Source organism: Erpetoichthys calabaricus, chromosome 3, assembly GCF_900747795.2.
Source record: "Erpetoichthys calabaricus chromosome 3, fErpCal1.3, whole genome shotgun sequence".
Classification (NCBI taxonomy): Eukaryota; Metazoa; Chordata; class Cladistia; order Polypteriformes; family Polypteridae; genus Erpetoichthys; species Erpetoichthys calabaricus.
The window spans coordinates 27409253-27431355 of NC_041396.2; the positions used below are offsets into that span (position 1 = coordinate 27409253).

At 37.8% G+C, this 22103-nt stretch overlaps 1 protein-coding gene across 2 annotated transcripts in view; it reads right to left on the minus strand.

Annotated features, from left to right (window-relative positions):
- Positions 1-9019: 9019 nt before the first annotated feature.
- LOC114647849 (uncharacterized methyltransferase YdaC-like) overlaps positions 9020-22103 on the minus strand; it is a 53849-nt gene continuing 40765 nt past the window's right edge. For both annotated transcript variants that reach the window (XM_028796509.2, XM_051924519.1), the window contains exon 3: positions 9020-12147. In XM_028796509.2, the coding sequence (XP_028652342.1) occupies positions 11951-12147 (197 nt within the window). In that variant the 3' untranslated portion in view covers positions 9020-11950. The remainder of the gene's footprint in view (positions 12148-22103) is intronic.

Genomic DNA, 22103 nt, shown 5'->3' on the forward strand with positions numbered 1-22103 from the left:
TTTATCCCCTTGTCCTAGTCTATGACTCAACACAGCTCTATTGTGGAGGTCCACAAATAGTTCCTTTGACTACATGGCTTGGTTTTGTCCTGACATGCATTGTGAATTGGGAGACCTTATACACACATGTGCCTTTCTAAATGATATCCAAGCAATTCAGTTTGGCATAGTTTGACTCTAATAAAGTTTCAGTATGGTGTAGTGATTGTTCAGTGTAGTGAAGCATGATGATTTAATTCTGAGGACATATACAATGCTCTTGTTCTCTTGCACTTAGCAACAGTGGCCACTGTGCTCCTGGGAGCACTAAAGTATGTAGAAATTGTTTTATCCCCTGGTCTATGCCTTAGTACTGTTTTATTGTGGTGGTCTATAGAGAGTATCTTGGACTTCATGGCTTGGTTTTACTTGACATCCAGCATGAATTCAACTGTCTTGTGAAATGTCCATATGTTCCTGTTGGTGAGCTTTATTTTGAGACCTCCATTTCTCTTTTCCAGTGTCTTCTGTTATTATTTTGAGACCATTTCCTTCACACATGAAATGCGGTGCATACAGAGCTCGATTGTCAGTTTCACAATAAGAATTATTTTTCTCTTGAGTCAAAAAGTCAAATCCTCTGTGATTCAATTTTGTATAACTCTAAAATGTGGACTTCCAAGGGGATGAATACTTTTTAATTTTGTCACACATGGGGCAGCCAACGGGCCCGACTGAGTGTGAAAGAACAAAAAAATAGGGGTTTGGAACAAAGTACAAATGCCTCTCTCCCTTCTTCAACAGAAAAACAGACAATTAAAGGATGTACCTTTTGGAATTCCAGTTGACATTCGTAAACAAACCCATTTCCAGATCCCTTATAACTACTAAAGACCTTACCTGATGACTTCACTTCCGGCTCATTGCCTATGGCCTCAGTTGTGGCTCCTGATTCTGTCTTCATCTCTGTCCCTCTCCATCAATGTCACTCTCATTTCCTCTATTGATTTCACTTCCTGTATTTTCTCCATAAAAGTCCTGTGAAACTTTACTCAATTGTCGAATGTTGACCTTGTGCAGATTTGACCATGGTAACAGACCAAAGAGATGACTCGGAACCTACCAGCATTATATGGGGAATTCCCCAACCCTTAATCTGTGTTCTTGTTTCTTCATTTCTTACAATGTATAATTTAGAAGTGTTTATGACTACTGCTCCTTCAGTTCATGCACTATTTCAACACTGATAGTTGCTTCCTGTTGATTTGAAAACTGTCATCTCAAAATGTTGTTTATCAGAACTTCTAATTGGCAATCAACCACACTGGATCTAATTACTTCAAATTTAGACTCCTTTTCTTGTGGTGTTTGTTATTTTGTGTACCCCTTGCAGTTATTTGGTAACCATAGCTGTGTACATAAAGGTAATTTTTTCATCAGTGTCTTTCAGTAGTAAGTCTGCAACATTACTAATTTGTTCTATAAAGTCAGTCAGTCAGTCATTTTTCAACCCGCTGAATCCTAATACAGGGTCACGGGGGTCTGCTGGAGCCAATCCCAGCCAACACAGGGCACAAGGCAGGAACAAATCCCAGGCAGGGCGCCAACCCACCTCAGGACACACACACACATCCACATACCAAGCACACACTAGGGACAATTTAGGATCGCCAATACACCTAACCCGCATGTCTTTGGACTGTGGGAGGAAACCCACGCAGACACAGTACAAGGCTGTTATTAGGATTTTAAAATTAACTTTAGTGATACCAAAGCTTATGCATATACATATTTAGCGTTATACATTGAAATCTATAATTTCAGTTGTTCTCTGTTTTGGTATATTCTAGTGACTATTGCCAGAACAATATACAGTGGAAAATTGACTTACGAACTCAATTTGTTCGCGAGGGCTGGTTATAACTCAAATTGGTTGTAAGTCAAGACTATTTTTCCCATAAGAAATAATGGAAATGCCCTTAATGTGTTCTGAACCGTCCACAGCAACACTTACTTAACTTTTTAAATAGAAAAAGGTTGTATAATGTGCATAATTTACCAAAAACACCAATAATTTTTCTAATGTACTAACCAAAAAGTTATAAAAAGTGCCTACCCTACCAGAAACAACAATTTCATACTGTACTCACCATTTAAGTTGACATCTTTGGGCTGCAGGAAGGAAGGAGGAGGAGAATGAAATGGAAGGTGGTTATTGTTTGGAAGGAGTTTCCTTATACAAATCTTTTCTTTGTAAAATTGTCGTGATGGTGGATTTCGACATGCTGTACATATTAGCGAGATCGGTCACACAAACACCACTCTCATATTTCTACACAATTTCCTTCTTCGTTTCGATTGTGATCACTTTCTTTACCTTCATTACCTTCGCTTCCTTCCTTAGCAATTATCGAAATAAATTATATAAATCACTGCGCTGACCGAAGTCACGTCCACAAACACGTAATTCTGGGCTCCGACTGACGCTTACAAATGCTCTCAGCTGTTTGTTTACAATTGCACAAGCAGATGCACGTGACCGCATTCGGATCATAACGCAAGATGTTGGTCGTAATTCAAAACAAAAATTTTGGTCGTAAAGCAAGTTGTTCGCATGTCAGGCCGGTCGTATATCAAGGGTCGACTGTACAGCCTTTAGTGTCTAAATAGTGCATAACTTATTTATGTGTTGATAAAAGAGCTCAATTTAACAAGCCAAATCTAAGAAAGATATCAATCAATTGCAGTTTGTCCAAAATGCAGCACCAAAAATCTGAAAATCAGAAAATGATAATATGATCACATCTCACTAGTCTTAGCATTGTGACATTGGTTATCTGTGTCCTCTAGAATAAACTTTAAAATGCTACTAGTTCACTATGTAATAAAACGCTAAAGACGGTGTTTGTGTGTCCAGTCTCTCTGAGCAATCTGATTGGTCAGTATAGCTTTTGTGATACAATCAAAAGAGGAAGTGCAAGTGTGAGACACACAAGGAGTAAAGGTATAGGAGGCACCCTGAGAGTCGCCTTTAAAAATGGAAACAGTAAAAGCTGACAGGAAGTGAGGATGGAGCCTTGAAATTACAGAATCTGAGATGCAGGCATTATGGGAACATGATCAAAAAAAGGAGAGACAGTCGAGAGGTTCAGACACACAAGGATACCACGGAAATCCACCAAATGTACATGACGAGCAAGAAATGTGAAATATTTTAAAATTTATTTTATTAAATGTGTTTGACAGTTAATGTGGCTATCTTGAAATATTCTTGCTGCTCCCTATATTTTGGAGTGCCTGTCCCTCTACATTTCAATTTGTAACGATACATACTTTAATAGTGGTCTGCTTATTATTTCAAAAACTAAGCTGGTGCTGTTATGCATCAAAAAAAATAAACAAGATATGTCAGTCTAACATTGTGGATCATTAAAAAAAAACATCAATTCACTTCTTTAACTTGGCTTTTTGTAGTTCTAGTCCAAATAAACTACATATACACAGAACGATCATATTCACCATGGATTTACAATCATTATTAATTAATCATTATTAATCTCTACTTTTTCTCTGCTTTCTTTTCCAATTTTTCAGTAGTGGCATTTTGCGGCACCTCCACCTGATCAAAGTCCTGTGATGTCTGAATGAAAGCAGGTACCCTGACTTTCCACAAGTTCCACTGAATCAAATTCTCTAAGATAAAGTCTACAAAATAAGGAACAACTTAAAAAATGAAATTTTGCAGATGTACACTTTATGTAGCTAATTTAAATTATTTTAACTTAAAATAATGATGTTTTATGGTATTATGTACCTTTTTCTAGTTACATTGACTTAATTTTGTTAGCTGTCACGCTAATGCAATTAATTTTTGCTCAAACAACGCAATCAGATCATCTTATTTCAACTGAAGCATAACCTGTCTCAGGGACTATTGTTATTACTCGCTAATTTTATGTTAATCTTACTTAGATTTAACACTTTTCTCATCTTCAATACATGGCATTCCCACTTTACTTATTCACAGTTAAGTTGGTTTAATTTAAAATACCCAAGTTTTACATACATGACTATCCCATATTTGTATAAAGTGTGATATTTTATATAAAGAACCACCACTTTTGTTGATAACAGTTTTCAGGGGATCCTCACACCGTGGTATAATTGGAAAGAAAGTTAAAGACTTAGTAATTTGATTTTTTTCCAAATGCCATGGATTTTGTGGGGTTGTGAAAGCCGATTTATGAGACTTTTTGATACATGTCACCCACCCTACATCAGAAAAGTATTATTTTCTGTTTCCAAAACAACAACTTAATTAACGTTAAAATTGCATAAAAAGTACAATTAACCAAAACATAACTTAATTGCCTTATGTGGTAACAGCTGAACGACTAGATAATTAATAGACTTAGCAGTGTTGATACAGTTTGAATATGTATTACATAAGATGTCATTCATTTGTATTGCTTTTTACAGCTAAATAAAGACAAAATTCAGTAATGTATCTTTTCATGTAAGTCTGCTTAGTTAGTACATTAAATCCAGTAAAGTAAAACTATGTTGAGGTTGTGTTAATTAGTTTAGTTTTTTGAACATAAGACAATGTATGAGGGACATTCAAAAGGTTTCTGCACTTTTTTTAACTTTATTTATTAAGAATTTCAAAAACTATTACATTATACTATTACATTAGGATTTACTATGTTTATCCTAGACTACTTTTTAAAATCATTCCCAGGGTTCATTCTTTTTATTATCTTAATAACTTTAAATTGCTGAAGATTATTTTAAGCTTAAAGACTGTTAATGATTATATTTTCGGCAGATAGTATTTAGAATTCAGCTGCAATAAATATCTCTTTGTTTTAATTCTCTAACGCCACTGCGGGGTGAAGTTTGTTTTGGACGTGCTCTGTCTCTTTGTATGTCAGAGGACTGGGGCATCACGAAGTGGGATCAAGCCTCATGTGGGGAGGCAAAATGGGGGGGGTGGGGGGATAAAGGGGGGAGAGAAGGAGAGCAGGCAATATCTAATCTATTCTTCTAATCCTTATAACTATAAATATCAATGCAACAATAGGCTAAAATGCAATAACTCATGGGGAATTTTGAAATTAAGATTAAAACTGCCTCACTACCAGTTAAGACTATAAAATGACATTAAAAATTCAGAATCAATGTCTCCATGACGGGACAGTTAACTTTGTGAGCTGGAATGTTAAAGGCCTCAATCACGTATTAAAGAGAAAGAAAGTATGCTCTCACCTAACAGGCTTAAACGCTAAAATAGTATTTTTACAAGAGACCCACTTATTAAGCAAGGATCAGCTCAGACTACAAAAAGACTGGACTGGCCAAATATTCCATTCTAGCTTTATAAAGAAAACTAGAGGGGTGAGAATTCTCATACACAGAACAATTCCATTTGTAGCATCAGATGTAGTATCGGACCCTGAAAGGAGATATGTGATGGTCATGGGCAACTTATTTAACAGTAAAATGATTTTGATAAATGTTTATGCACCCAATGTCAATGATAAGGAATTCATGCAAAATCTATTTGCATCCATTCCCAATGTGAACACTCATAAAATTATAATGGCTAGGGACTTTAATTGTGTTTTAAATCCACTCTTAGATAGGACTCCTGTGACAGGGGGGATGACATCTAACACTGCAAAGACAATTACACAGTTTTTAACTGATCACAACTTATCAGACCCCTGGAGGTTTCTTAACCCAAACTCAAGATCATATTCATTCTACTCACCAGTGCATCATAGCTACTCAAGAATTGATTATTTTTTTATAGATAATAATTTCCTGCCTACAATTAAATCGTGCAAATACGACACAATTGTTATCTCTGACCATGCCCCTCTAGTCTTGGAGCTAAAATCATTAAGCCCCTCACACTCACCTCATAGATGGCGTCTTAACCCTCTTCTATTAGCAGACGAGAACTGCACAGAATTTATATCTAAACAAATCAGCTTCTTCCTAGAGACAAACATGTCCACAGAGGTTTCTGCAGGAACACTCTGGGAAACACTAAAGGCCTTCTTAAGAGGACAGATTATTTCATATGTTTCCCACAGAAATAAATTAGAAACCAAGAAAGTGTCAGAGCTAAGAAGCAAAATTACTAGAATAGATGAAGAACAAGCCAGGCATCCAAGTGAAGCTCTTCGCAAAAAAAGGCAGGCCCTGCATACAGAACTCAACATCTGAACAACTAAAGAAACTGAACAACTTATTTATAAGTCGAGACATCATTACTATGAACACGGAGAGAAAGCTAATAAGCTTTTAGCTCAACAAATTCACAAACAAGAAGTTCACAATGCAATACCAGTAATCACCAACACAAATGGAGAAGAAATCATTGACCATAAAAATATAATGAACGCATTTAGAGATTATTATAAATCCTTATATTCTACTGAATTCAAAGAAGACAACACACAATCTAATGCATTTCTGGATACATTACAGACACCACAAATAGATGCTTTAAGTGCTGAGGAACTGGATAAACCTCTGATGCTAACAGAATTACTAGATGCTATAAAGTCACTTCAAAGCGGGAAATCAGCAGGCCCTGATGGTTACCCTGTAGAATTTTATAAGAAATTCTCCACTCAGCTAGCTCCCCTCTTATTGGAAACATTTACAGAAGCTAGAGACAACCAAATACTACCTCACACATTTCGTCAAGCATTAATCACCGTCTTTCCTAAACAAAATAAGGACTTGTTACAATGTGCATCACACAGACCAATATCACTCCTGAATAATGATGTTAAGATACTCTCAAAAATTATAGCTAGAAGGATGGAGAAAGTGCTGCCCTCTGTAATATCACAGGATCAAACAGAATTTATTAAAGGCCGACACCTATCTTCCAATCTCTGACGCTTGTTTAATGTTATATATTCACCAGCAAAATCAAACACCCCAGAGATATTACTATCATTAGACGCAGAAAAAGCGTTTGATATGATTGAATGGAACTACCTTTTCAATGCATTAGAGAAATTTGGGTTTGGCCCAAATATTTGTGCATGGATCAAATTACTGTATACCAATCCAGAAGCTTCAGTTTGTATTAACAACATTTGTTCAGACTACTTTAAGCTAGAACATGGTACGAGACAAGGATGTCCCTGGTCACCACTGCTGTTTGCAATTGCCATTGAACCACTGGCAGTTCACTGCTGAAATTCTTATCAGATAAAGGGGATTGTCAGAGAAAGACTGGAACAGAAAATTTCTCTATATGCAGATGATATGATTTTATATATATATATCAGACCCAGAAAACACTGTCCATGCAGTTTTAACAGCACTCACAGAATTTCAAAGGATATCTGGTCTTAGAATTAATCTGAATAAAAGTATACTCTTTCCAGTGAATTCACAAGCATATAATATTAGATTGAACACCCTACCTTTTACCATAGCAGATCAGTTTAAATACCTAGGGGTAAATATCACAAGTAAACATAAAGCTCTTTATCAACAAAACTTTGCCGTCTGTATGGAAAAAATTAAGCAAGACTTGCATAGATGGTCAACCCTTTATCTCACTCTAGCCGGAAGAATTAACATTGTTAAGATGAATATCCTTCCTAAACTTCTTTTTTTATTTCAAAACATTCCAATACAGTATATATCAATAAATCATTTTTTTAAGCAATTAGATTCAACAATAACCTCATTCATTTGGAACTCAAAACACCCACGTATCCGAAGAGCGACCCTACAAAGACCTCAGGCAGAAGGTGGCATGGCTTTACCTAATTTTCAGTTTTATTACTGGGCTGCAAACATACAAGCCATAAAAATCTGGACACAAAAAAATGAACATACACAGGCTTGGTTCGCAATAGAAGTAAAATCCTGTAGTACTTCTTTATACTCCCTGCTCTGCTCTCCAATAAATGAAAGTTATCGCAAATATACTAATAACCCAATTGTGCTTTACTCACTTAGAATATAGAACCAACTTAGAAAGCATTTTAAGATGGAAAATCTTTTATCCGTGGCACCTCTGCAAGAGAACCACCTCTTTCAACCCTCACCAACATATCCAATTTTTAATATCTGGAAAGGTTTTGGGATTAAAATTCTCAGAGATCTTTATATGGACAACATATTTGCATCTTTTGAACAATTACGTTCCAAATTCAACCTCCCAGCTACACATTTCTTTCACTATCTTCAAATTAGACATTTTGTTAAACAGACACTGCCCGATTTTCCTCACCTCGTACCCTCCACCATGCTGGAAAAAATACTGCTCATTTTCGAGGAATTAAACACCATTTCCGCATTATATAAAATCTTATTAGAGTACCTACCTTTCAAAGACCCAAGAGGACATTGGGAAGATCTCTTAATCAATATATCAGAAAAGGAGTGGAAGGTAGCAAAGTAGAGAATTCACTCGAGCTCCATATGAGCAAAGCATAGAATTATTCAACTAAAAATTATATATCGAGCTCATCTGTCTCGCTTAAATCTGTCCAAAATGTTTCCAGGGCAAGATCCAACATGCGAATGCTGCAACCAAGCTCCTGCCTCACTGGGTCACATGTTTTGGGCCTGCACCAAACTAACATCATTTTGGACTAAAATTTTTAAGTGCCTTTCAGACAGCCTTGGGATCACAATCCCTCCTAACCAACTAACAGCTGTGTTCGGTGTTCTTCTAGACGGACTTGAAGTGGAGAAGGACAAGCAAACGGTGATTGCATTCACAACACTTTTGGCACGCTGACTTATTTTGTTAAATTGGAAGAATCCTAACTCTCCTCTGATAAGTCAGTGGAAAACCGATGTTTTATATTATTTGAAATTGGAAAAAATCAGATTCTCAGTTAGAGGATCTGTACAGAATATTTTTAAAACCTGGCAGGATCTAATCAATATTATTTTAGAATAAGAGAAATAACTATTACCGCATTTATTTCCCTTCTCCATTTTTTATTTACCTATATATATTTCTCCCTTTCTTTTGTTTATTGTTGCCTTATTAAAAAGCCCTAAGCAATTCTCCTTTGGCTAAGCTCTTCTTCTCAGGGGTGGGGTTTGATTTGTCTTCAATATTTTTTTTTGTTATAAATTGATCTATTTGTATGGAATGATTACAATGAAATTAATAAATAAAATTAAAAAAAAAAATTAAAGTAAACAACTCGCAGCCGTTAGTAACTTGTGGTGAATTCTTTTATTTCAATGGCATCCCTAGTAGAATTATTTGTATTTATCAAAATCATTATCCGCCTTTACCGTCCAGTCATCCTAGTTGTCCAAGACCTGGAATATCATAACTAAAAAACTGGACATGCTGAACGAAAACAGTTTTCAGATTTGGACTCGGCAAATGAAATTTGTTAAAGTACGGGTGAAAGAATCCCAGCAGTGAAATGCTTGTTGACCATTGTAATCCAAATGTCCATCCTTCATTCATATTCTCAAAACATGCAAAACACACATCTTTCCTGTTTATGATTTTTGCTGATTTTTGGAAGTAACTATTAATAGCAGGCTTTGAACTTATGAATGGATAATGAACGTTTGGACTATGTAACATTTTTTTTTCTCAGCTGTTACTATAAACTACATGGTGTAAGTAACATACAGTATATCAAAATATAATTTGTGAGTGGAGTATTCCTTTAAGAGCAAGGCAGCAAAAAAAGAGCTCTAAAATATTAAGAGATACAACCTTTAGCCTGTACACAATGGTGTGAATTTCCCCTTGGGATTAATAAAGTATCTATCTATCTATCTATCTATCTATCTATCTATCTATCTATCTATCTATCTATCTATCTATCTATCTATCTATCTATCTATCTATCTATCTATCTATCTATCTATCTATCTATCTATCTAAAGAAGAAAAAATGCATTTCCTGCAATGGTTACTCAGTAAGTATTCTAATTCCTGATTTACGCAAAGTTCCAAAGTCTCATTTATCTCAAGAATCACCTAATAGCCAATGGTGTCTTGGTTATTTTTACATTTTGTTTTTTTTATTGCAACTATTATTGTTTTTATTTACTCCTCCATCCATTGTTGAACCCACACAAAGTGGTCAGGATGGGATTCAAACCTCATCTCCTTGAGCTGTGAAGCAGCAGTTTTTTTTAAAATACCCTCATTAAATTAAACCTGATATTTTTGACAATCAAAAAAATCAGACTATTTTCATTATCCCCGATAATGATATGGATTATGTGAGTTCAATAATGAATCATTAAACAGGGTCTATAAAAAGTATTCAACCCCAGGAAGTTTTCACATTTTATTGTTAAACATCAATGGATTTAATGTGGCTTTTTTGATACTAATTAACAGAAAAAAAAATCTTTAATGTCAAAGTGAAAACAGATCTATGAAAAGTGGTCTATATTATTACTAATATAAAACACAAACTACTTGACCACATGCGTACTCTACTGGACACCAACTGTCTGGGGTTTCAATGGATTTTAGTATAAATGTCTCTGTATGTAGAAGAGACAGTTTGTGAAGAATCAAATGGTGGCCTAACCTACATAATGAAGACAAAAGAACACTTCCAGCAAATCTGTGAAAATATGACTGTAAAGCACAAGTCAGGTAGACAAGAAAATATCCAAGTCACTGAATATATTTGGAGTTCAGTTACATGAATCTGTAAGAAATGGAAAGAGTATGGCACAGCTGTAAATCTGCTGGAGTAGACTGTCTACAAAAACTGAGTGATGGTGCAAGAAGAAGACAAGTAACGGAGGTCACCAAGCGACGTAGGTGGAGTCTGAAGAAGTGATAAGCTACAGTGTTGTGAGACTGGAGAGATTGTCCAGGCAACAACTGATGCCCGGGTGCTTCACCAATCACAGCTTTATGAGAGAGTGGCAAAGACAAAAAACACACATGACATCTTGGAAAAAGACAGATGGATGACACTGAAGTCAGGATGAAGGTTTATTGTCTGGTGAGACCAAAAATGAACTTTTTGGCCATTAGACTAAACGCCATGTCAACACTACACATTATCAAAAAGACACCATCCCCACCATAAAACATGATGTGGGGATGCTTCTCTGCATCCTTTCTGCAGAAGGTCCTGGGAGGCTTCTCAGAGTAGACAAGGAAGTGAATGAAGCAAAACACATGGAAATCCTGGAGAAAAACATGATGCAGTCTATATGAAACTAACACCTTGTGAGAGGATTTGTTTTTCAGCAAGACAACAACCACAAACATAAAGCCAAGGCTACAAAGGAATGGCTTTAATATGTAAATGTTATTGTCTTGGAGTGGTCAATTCACAGTCCAGATTTCAATCAAGTTGTAGCTGGATCTGATAAAGGCTGTTTACTCATAATCACCATGTAACCTGTCAGAGCTTGACCATTTTTCTAAAGACAAATGAGGACAACAGTGTCCATATGTGCAAGGCTGCTAGAAAGAGACCTGAGCACACAGACTGAAGGCTGTCATGGCTGCCAAAAGTGCATCTACTGAATACTAATCTGAAGGGGCTGAATACTCACATGATAAATCAATTTATGTTTTATATTTGTGATCAGTTTAGACCACTTTGCAGAGATCTATTTTCATTCTGACAATATTCTGATAAATGTCAAAAAAGCCAAATTAAATCCACCATGATTCAATGTTGCATAATAATAAAATGTTAATAGTTTTTATAGGCACTCTACATTCCAATAGATTTTTCCTTTTCTCTTTAATATTCCAGTTAATCATATTTCAGTTCTATTTTTATTTATTTATTTGCAATACATTTCTGAATTTCTGTCAACAAGGAAAAATTTAAACTTTTTTTTGTATTTTTCACAATTATATAAACAATAGACATTATGTTGAATTTACCAAACCAAAAAGAAAACCCCAACTATAAGTAAGATATTTCAATCATCAAAGGTGATTTAATAGCAGTGTTGAGCCTTATTTGGATGCTGTAGCAAAAATGGCATTAAACTTGAACCCTTTGTCTTCCATCTCCTCCATACGCACATCTCTGAAACCAGTGGCCTGCAGGGCATCCATGTAGTATTCAGGCTGCCATTTTATACCTTGCAGAAGTCCAAGGGACACCACCTTTTTCATCCAGATCATGCTCATGGTGGCAACCATCAGTCCATCTGTTAATAAAAGTAAGAACAATTATGTCAAAAATCTAAAATATATCATTAATGAACTCATTAATTTTGGAAATGAGTTTTTCTTAGTACAAAGTTGTGGTAAGATGGAGTCTACTTCGGCCAGAACAGATGCATGGGAGAAACCAACCCTGAATGAGATGTAAGGCTAGATCCATTCATTTGGGGTCTAATTGTCCTACTGTACACAAACTTTAGGATGTGAGGAGGACGTAGCACCTGAAGATCCCATAGTTAACAGGCAAGCTCAAGTCAGGTCCTTAAGTCAACTCAGGTTCTTAATTCTCAGGAAGAAAAGAATTCAATCACTTTGCCTTCATCTCTTCCTGTTGGAGTTCATCAACTATCAAAATATATAAAAAATAATTTCCCTGATATATTCCAGTTTGTATTGTATCTTTTCTACTGCCATCATTTCATATTCCCTCTTTACCATATTCCTCTACCTAATGTCAATCTTAAAATATTGATAAGAAAACCCACAAGGTTGGTCATATGAAGCCACACCACACCAGACTTTGTTTAGATGTATTTGTTGATGAATTCTCCTTCCCTAGCACATATGTATCTTACATGTGATGTGAAGTACCATAACATGAAACTCAATATCCAAGTGTACTTCATTCAAGTTAGGGTCACAGGGGGATGGAGCCTATCCTGAGAGCAGTTTGCACATGTCATGTTAGGAGACAATCCTGAATGATGACCAAGCCCATGATATTGTCCACATGCATACACTTTACCTAACATACAGATCTTTGAAGAGCTAAGAGGAAAGCCGGAGTATCCAGGGAAGATCCACAAAGACACAAAGAAACCATACCTCTGATGTCCTGTGCAGCACTGCACCGCACTACCATTTTTTCAGCTCTTGACAAAACAGTTGGCACATTCTCATCTGTTTTACATAGACTCATCTGGAAATGTGATAATGTCACTATTTAATGAAAAAGCAGTTTCCCCTAATAAAGTGGAAACAAAGTGTATACTTTTAGCATTCAGTAACAATACAACTAGCAGGGGAGCAGAGGGCCACTGGCACTGGGTCTGCCATAATGGAGCACAAAGAGAACTAACAGAAATACTCCATGTTTGAAGTGGACATCCTTGTATCCCTTCTATGTGATTTCCTCTGACCCCTCTAGCAGATCTTCTTCGCTTGTCACTGATGATGTGTCTGATTTGTAGACCAACAAAAATGCCTTCCTTAACCTTAGCATCAAATATGTGTAGAAACATCTGTCCCAGATACAGAAATCCTTCATCTTATCTATCAATTTCACAAAATTTCTCATCAGCCCAAGTTTTACATGATGAGGTGGCAAAATATCTTTTTTGAGTCAACAAGTGGTTTATGTGGCACACTTCTCTATCCCGGAACCAAATGCTTATAGAGTGGCCAGCTCTTTTTAATGCCATGAGACTCTTTAGCACAGCTGTCCCATTCCTGTATATCCAAGGTGCATTCCTAGTAGCGGTGCCTCTTCGTTTAGATCACCACAGACGTTACAGTTGTAGTTTTTGTACTGTGTATGTATACTAATAATATGGGAGTAAATCACAGAAATAGATGATGGTAAATATATTGTACCCAATGACAAAAGTTAAAAGTGATATTTGTGATCAGCAGGTCCAAATCCAAAAGATACACCTGAAGGTATTCAGGAATCAAAATCTTGCATGACAGCGTTCCCAGTACACTTACAGAAGCAATTCTACAAGCTTCCAAATGCTTCAGAAACAAAAACAAAACAAAACATTTTTTTGGCAGAATGTAAACCAGTTATACATGATTTCTTTGCGGAACCCAAGCATGACATACAATAACATACAATGACATATAACAAATAGCCAGAAAATTCTAGTTTTTTGAAACTGACCTGTTTATTGACATTATTTGGAAAAATATGCAAATAAAATAAAAAACATAATTTGCATAAATGATCATTTTTTGTATCATTTTTCGATCCACAAGGTATTTATGTGAAATTATTGATAACTTGTTTTTTTAAGAAACAAAAGCATACATGTTGAACAGGATTTTGAACATTTCAAATTGCTAGGTTTTTTTTTTTGTTTGTTTGTTTTAAGGGAAATTTTTAGAATTTTTTTTAGCTGGGTGGTGTCGCTTCTGTTTCTGGAGAGGATAGTGGTCTGCCACACTTGATTTTGGCATTTCCTGGGCTTGTAAGAGAAATGCCAATGGAATCCTGAAACCTTTGCAGAGCCATGGGTTTCTTTGAAGGCTCCAGTTTCTTCTGGACTCTTCTGTAGAGGTTCCATGCATTGATGACTGCCACTGTGATAGTGTGCCACCAAATGTACATGCACCATCTTCGTAGTTTGAAGCTGAACTTGTAAAGTTCAGACAACATATCAAGGAAGTTAACATATCCCATGAATTTATTGTAATTCTAAACAATGGCTACTCTGGGAACCATTATTTCTTTGACAGTTGTTTCTGCTGACTTTCCCTTTTTCTTTACACTGTACAAGTTTGCATGTTCTACAGTTTGACATAATATTTCATCAGTAACAAAATGTCTGAAATACATATATGGTGTCCAGTCTGATCTATGTTCTCGGGCTTCATCAACGCATTCATAAAACTCAATGTACTCTTTTATTTTGTCTTTGCCCTTTGCTGAATCATTTGGTGTTTTTGGGCCCACTACTTCTGTTCTTGTCTGGTCTACGCTTTCATCTTACAGTTCATCTTGCAGCTCTTCGTCATCATTACTAGTTGAGCTTCCCTCTGCAAGCATTGCATTAGGAGTCCATTCGTCATCATTATCATCATCCTCATCTTCCCATAACTGTTCCTTGTGACTTGAACTGCAATCTGCAATGAAGTTCAAGGCATCTTCAATACTGTAATTTTTGCAATCTAAAATTATACACCAAAATAAAATTATTGTATTCTCTGAATGTCTGATTAAAAATTTGGATATGAGTGTCAGTGGACTTTGCGCCCTAGGAACCAAGTTACCCAAAACTATTCTATAAAATTTCAGTAATTATTTACCACTCTGATGATGATCTTTCTGATCATAAAATAGGTCATTATGATAGAAATTGATGTGACTAATTCATAATTAATTGCAGAATTACAGTGTTTGTGGCAAGGCAACTGTAGGGAGCCTTTTTCTCTTGTACGATTTGGCTCAAAAACTAATCAGCACATTGTCATTTCATAACAGGCTTAAGTTTTGAGTTTGCTTTTTTTCAGCCCAGTCGTTTCAGCTCTAGACCGTCATCAAGAAACTGTGACACACAGACAGACAGACAGACAGACAGACACACACCTACACACGCACATATATACACACCCATCATCGAGATATCAATGTTTTCAGTATCAGAGGAGCCTAAAACGTCCACAAAAAATTTTGGGGGGTGATGGTGGGGATTTTATGGGCACAATGCAAAAAGAAATTGATTTTTGAAAAATACAAATTATTGAAAGTTGATGAGAAAAATATTAGCAAGTGAGCCACTACGACATTCAACTGACTATCATAAACTGGTTGCATATATAGAAAATTCATATGTTACTATTTCTTCTATAAATATATCCTAAAATTACATTTCAATCAATAATTTAATAATCAAAACTTTAATATACATTGTTGTAAATATACTATATATTGAATCATGTCAATTGAGGGATTTATGGCTAAAGTATCATATACTTGTAGTATCATAGCAGAGACACACAATTTCAAAACGATTTTACTATAAATTCTAGTACAAAATAATAAACATTTATAAGTAGTTTCCAGCCTGTAATAAAAAAGGTTTTCTCTGTAACAGGAGAAGGGATGAAATAAAGGAGTAAGAGGGGGGGTTGGTCGCTTCAGTGCAAAACCAGCTACAAAGATTGGAATGTTTGGGATGATAGCGAAAGAATGTGCAAAAACTTGCTTCTCATAAAGAGTTTCAGAATGTTATGGGAATACAGTCAAGGCCATGTACTTGTTTTTCACTTCGAGGGGCTTCATTGCAAGCAACGCTTGTTATTGTGTGTCTTCTGATACTAGGCACCATCTCAGTGAGGGCCAAGTAGAAGAAAAACAATAAGATGTCCCGTGGGAAGAAGGTGTGCAGAAACTGATCACTTCTGTATACACTGCTTACACGTAAGCCATTTTGGGTAAGGACACTCAATTAGTATATAAGGGAAGGTTCCGCCCTCAGTTTCTTCGGAAGCTCAACCGTGGGGAACGTGCACACCGCCCGGTATTGGACCAGGCTCACGAGTTGATCCTCTGACGAGACTGACACGCGGGCTCCCTCAGTCTACTGGTCTAGGATGATGGCTCTGGGTCTTTTGATATTACTGTAAGTATAGTATAATTCACATATCTGTATTACTGTAAGTTAATAGTATAAATCATATATCTTTATATATATTACTGTAAGTCAATAGTACAATTCCTATATCTGCATGTATATTGCTATTATATTGTATGTAACTGATATTATATTTGAACAAGTAAACAATTGAAGTATTGGACCTTTCCTCTCTGATTCTTGCCTGCTTATTTTCTGTTAAAACCTTTGAACCATTTTCCCAAACTAAAACATTTTGGCGTAGTCGCTGCAGGATTTTGGGGAATTTGGTAAAATATTGAATTATTAAGTGAGGCAAAGGAAATCAGAGATGTTTAAGAAATGTCAGGTGTCTGTAAAGGAACCCATAACGGGCTTGCAGACGCGGGGGTGGGTTTTGCTAACTGCGGTTAGAAGTCTGGATAGTCTGGTAGACGAAAAAGAAAGGGAGATTAAGAAAATGCAAATGGACTTGGCGGATGCTTTAGGGCGGGCCTCAATGGCCGAATCCCAGGTAGCTGTATTATTGCCGCGGGTACAGAGAGCCGAGGGGATGTTGGAAAAGGCAGCCTTTTGCATAGCCAAGGTGAATGCGAAAAAGAAGCGTAGACCGGATGTTGCGAAGATCAAAGCGTTTGTAGCAGCAGTTAACATCCATGAGTGGGATCCTGAAAAATGGGACGGTAACATTTGGGATGATGATTATGAGGATGATGACGGACCCGATGCAGGGTCGGTAATTGACCCTCTGCCTCTACAGGCTAAACCCGTGATGCGTCGCAGACTTTATGCTGATGCACAGGGTAATGTTAGGAGGGGAGATGTTTTCGAAGATTATACTGCACAAGAAAGGGAAGGATTTAGATCACGTTATGCACAAGGGCGAAATGAGCCAGTAGACACATGGCTCGTACGCTTGCATGATGCAGGAGCCGGGCACGTGTCACTGGATAAGGGGGATGGTACTGAATTTACAGATTATGCTGTCGATTCCCGTTTTAAACAAGCAATGAGACAAGAATTGACTAAGTTAGAAGGGGAAAGCACGTTGCTGGCGCTGGCGGCGAACGCAGCATTTGAAATATATCCACACCCACAGAATTGGCCTGAAGTAAAACCATGGACGACTTTGCAGCAGGCAATTCGAGTGGTTAGAGAATTGGTAATGAGGGACGCCGTGGTAGCGGGCCAAGCGGATCAGTTAGATGTGTTCCCATTTACATCTATAGCCAGGACCATCCTAATAAAAACAGCCCCTGCTAACTTGAAAGGAATAATAATGACTCTTTTACTGAATGAGGTAGGTGCAGGAGTGGGGGAAGTTGTAGCTAAATTACGGGATTTAGGTGACCTGGGAGAGTGGGGAGGAGCCCCGCCAGGGACAGCTGCAACACAACCGACTGGGGCTACATCAAGGAATAGCGCCTATAGAACAGGGGGAGTGAATAGAAAGGAGTTATGGGGAGCGTTAATTAATGCTAAGGTCCCTAAGGAGGAGATAGATGGACAGCCTACAGGACTGCTCCTGGACAGGGCAAAGAAAAAAGGACTTATAGATAAGTCTGGTGGAATAAAGAAACGAGTAGCAAAGGCAGAAGTACATTCACTTCTTACCTTCGCTGAATGGGAAAAATTAAGTAAAAAGCATGACGAAGTTTTTACTTTTGCCGAGTGGGAGAAATTGAGCAAAAAGCGTGATGAAACTGGCCCCTCTTCATCTTCCGAGAGCTCCTCGGAGGAAGAGGAGGAGGAAGATAGGGAGAAAAACCGACGCAAGAGTAAGCATAAGAAAGGAGGGAAAAAAGCTAAAGGGAAAGGGAAAAATAAAGGAAGGACTTTATATCCCGTTGAAGAATTAGAACGCGCAGCACGAGATTGTTAGGGATGGGGCCAAGCACAGGTGAGAGCCCTAAATTGGCATGATGCGGACATTCGACCTTTTGTACCGGTAACGATACATTGGGAAACTAAAAACAAACAAATAGTAAAGGCTCTCATCGATACGGGTGCGGAGGCCACTTTAATATATGGGAATCCATCTAAATTCAAGGGGAAACGATTGACAGTGCAGGGGATTGGGGGAACGGACATCCCTGCCACTCAGGTGACGGTGATGTTACAAATTGGTCAGTTGCCCGTGAGACCCTACCCCGTACTAATCACCCCAGTGAAAGAGTATATAATAGGGATGGATCGTCCACAGGTGGCAAATATGCTGTAATCGCATGCTGGCATACAGCCTGCAAATGTCAGCGTGCATCAACAGCATTTCTGAAGTTTTTTAGGTGTACGGTAGAATCAACTTTTACAGCTGTGTTTTCTTCGCTAAAAATGGAGACAGCAGTAGTTGCAACAGAAACTTTAACGGCAACGTTAACTGTAGCAGTAGCAATAAAGAGAGTCGAATCGGAGGCCGTTGTGCTTTCCTCGAGGAGGGCGGAGTCAGCTGCAGCAGCTGCGCTAGTCAAAGACGCAGATAAGCCGTCTCTGCATCAAGTGGAGGCAAAGGCGGCTAAAACAGAAAACCTAAACTTTTCTGCTGGTTAGACAGATTGTGTATGGTTAATAATTATAAAGCAAATAGATGGGAAAGCAAGAGAGAGGAGTAATACCTGGCTAAAAAGTCACGAGCAGCTAGCAGTACACGTAGCGATGCATAAGGAGAATGCCATACGGATTAAACAACGACCGCTCAGTGTTAAAGTGTGTGCTTTGATTTCGGGGTCTTTTGACCCTGAGGAACAGCAGTAGAACTTAAGCTGGTTATTGGGAGCACTCCTTTCAAAGCCCCTGTGTTGATTGTTGCTGCAGAGAAAACAATATGTATATTGGAGACGTCAGTTTACAAGTAAAGCTGCTATAATGTGAGGGTTACTTGTATGTAGTAATGAAGAAAAGTGTAAGTGACAATATGGTGTGCATTTGTTTAAATGCAATAATTGGTATGAAAAATGGCATGTGGCAGTATAAAAACAACCAATGCCAAACTGCAAGTGAAAACAGAGAACTGAAAGAAAAGGAAAAGAGTAAGAATGTTTTCTTCCATTTATTCTCTACTGCACTGCATTCTCTGTATAATTCTGAGGTTTAAAAATGTTATACCAATAGTTAATTCATAACTTTTTGTAAAAGTAACCAGTGCTAAGATAAGATTTGATTTAGACATTGAATGTGGAGAAACTGGTGGATTTGTATAGCCATTGTAGACTGCAGGGCATGAGTTGAATAATGTGACTGAAAACTAAGTGAATTAAAGAAAGAAATCGAGGAGATGAAAGCAAAGCACGTGTTTGTATATGAAAGCTTTTGAAAGTACTGCATTTGAATTAATGGAATGGCCATTTTAGCAGTTAGTTGGAATGAAAAAACTTATTGGTGTTTCAAGCAGCACATTCATATTGGGGAATAAGTAAATGAAAGGCAGTGGCTTACCATCCAGTTTTTGGAGCTCAGCATGTAAAACAAAGGGGTGAAAATCCCGAAGGGACACTACGGGCATGTATGCCCAAGATCAAGTCTGGCGCTAAAGGGAGTCACTGTGCTAGCAGGCGTAATCTACGCAGATTACCAAGGGACCGTCAAAGTTCTGTTACAATCCTCAATGGGGCATCCAATCAAATTGACTAAGGGAGATCGAATAGCGCACTTGTTAATAATACCAGTTCACATGGGAAAAGTGCAGGAAAGTACTGCACCAGTAGTTAAGACTGGCCGGAATGTGGGGGGATTTGGATCAACAGATGCTCCTAAATTGGTTAACGGGGTGAAGGTGTGGGTTAAACAACCCCATGAACCACCCCGCCCGGCAGAAATCATCGCAATGGGACAGGATTTGATTGTAACTGTTCTATACAATGGAGAAGAAGCATGGGTAAATGTTCCTGTAAAACACTGCTATAGACGGGAGTGAGGAGTGGGTGCAACATGCTGTGCTCTTGTTTTACAGAATTGGGGGTGTTCTGAATGAAGTAGGAGCCACCACATTAGGAGGCGAGGCAACGGAGACGACTCCGGTCCGATGGTGGTGGAACAATTCCACTAAATCTAGACGGCAGGAGAACACGACGTGTCCGGAGAATCAGTCTTGCAATGTCCTTACAATTATGACTGGTGATGGGTGCACCATCTACTCCTCGAACTTGAAGGTGCCAGGGGTAAAACCACAGAGGTATCTGATTGAGTGCTCTGAAAACTTAAATATTACCTGGACGTCGAAAGTAACTTGGTGTATGGGGCCCTGGAACGGCTCCAAGGTACAGTGCGAGGACAATGCAACATCAAGCGAATACACCTCTAATAAGACTGGGCCCATTGGCTGGATCAATGCAACTGAAATTATTAACAGGACTATACCAATGCTTGCTATAGCCGTGTGGGCTAGAACCCCCATAACGAGACAGTCACATGTAGAACCAATAATTGACACATGTAAACTTGTTTCTACGACAGCAAAAAGGACTAAGGTTACATGGCAAGTGACGTTTCCACTGTTGCCACAGTGTAAGCGTGCTAAACGGGCATGGTATGACACTTTCTTAGGAGGGGTTGGCACCACCCTAGGAACTTTAAACACCGTAGATAATGAAATAACTGCAAACAAGCTTGAGAATGTGGGACGACATACTCACAAAGTGGCAGACCAAATGGCTAGGTGGTTACCTCAGTCCATGGTCTCTCATCAGCAAACAGTAAACTGGGAACAACGCGCTTCAGATTGGATAATCACGGCTAGCAATGACACTCGATGGCTAAATGTGTCAACTTTCATGAACTGGACTGTATGCACTTTTAACATATTACAAGCACAGATACAGAAAAATAACATGCAAATGGCTTTAAGGACTAATAATATGCAAATATGGCAAGATATATGGAACATTAGCAGTAGCTTATGGTTAACGGTTAAACCTGAATATATTAGGTGTAATGATACAATATGTAATGGGTATTGGTTTCAATATAATGTTACCACTATGATAACCTTGTGTAGATATCACATTTTACCTGTTGTTGCACACGGATACCCTTTGGTGCTGCTTATTATTATTATTGCTTTAATGACTATATTCAATTGCTATGTGTTTTGTGTTTTAAAACGAATTAATAATAGAGCACAACAGACAAGGTTGCTGATTTTGCGCTGAGCGAGGGACCGATTGTAATAAAAAAGGTTTTCTCTGTAACAGGAGAAGGGATGAAATAAAGGAGTAAGAGGGGGGGTTGGTCGCTTCAGTGCAAAACCAGCTACAAAGATTGGAATGTTTGGGATGATAGCGAAAGAATGTGCAAAAACTTGCTTCTCATAAAGAGTTTCAGAATGTTATGGGAATACAGTCAAGGCCATGTACTTGTTTTTCACTTCGAGGGGCTTCATTGCAAGCAACGCTTGTTATTGTGTGTCTTCTGATACTAGGCACCATCTCAGTGAGGGCCAAGTAGAAGAAAAACAATAAGATGTCCCGTGGGAAGAAGGTGTGCAGAAACTGATCACTTCTGTATACACTGCTTACACGTAAGCCATTTTGGGTAAGGACACTCAATTAGTATATAAGGGAAGGTTCCGCCCTCAGTTTCTTCGGAAGCTCAACCGTGGGGAACGTGCACAC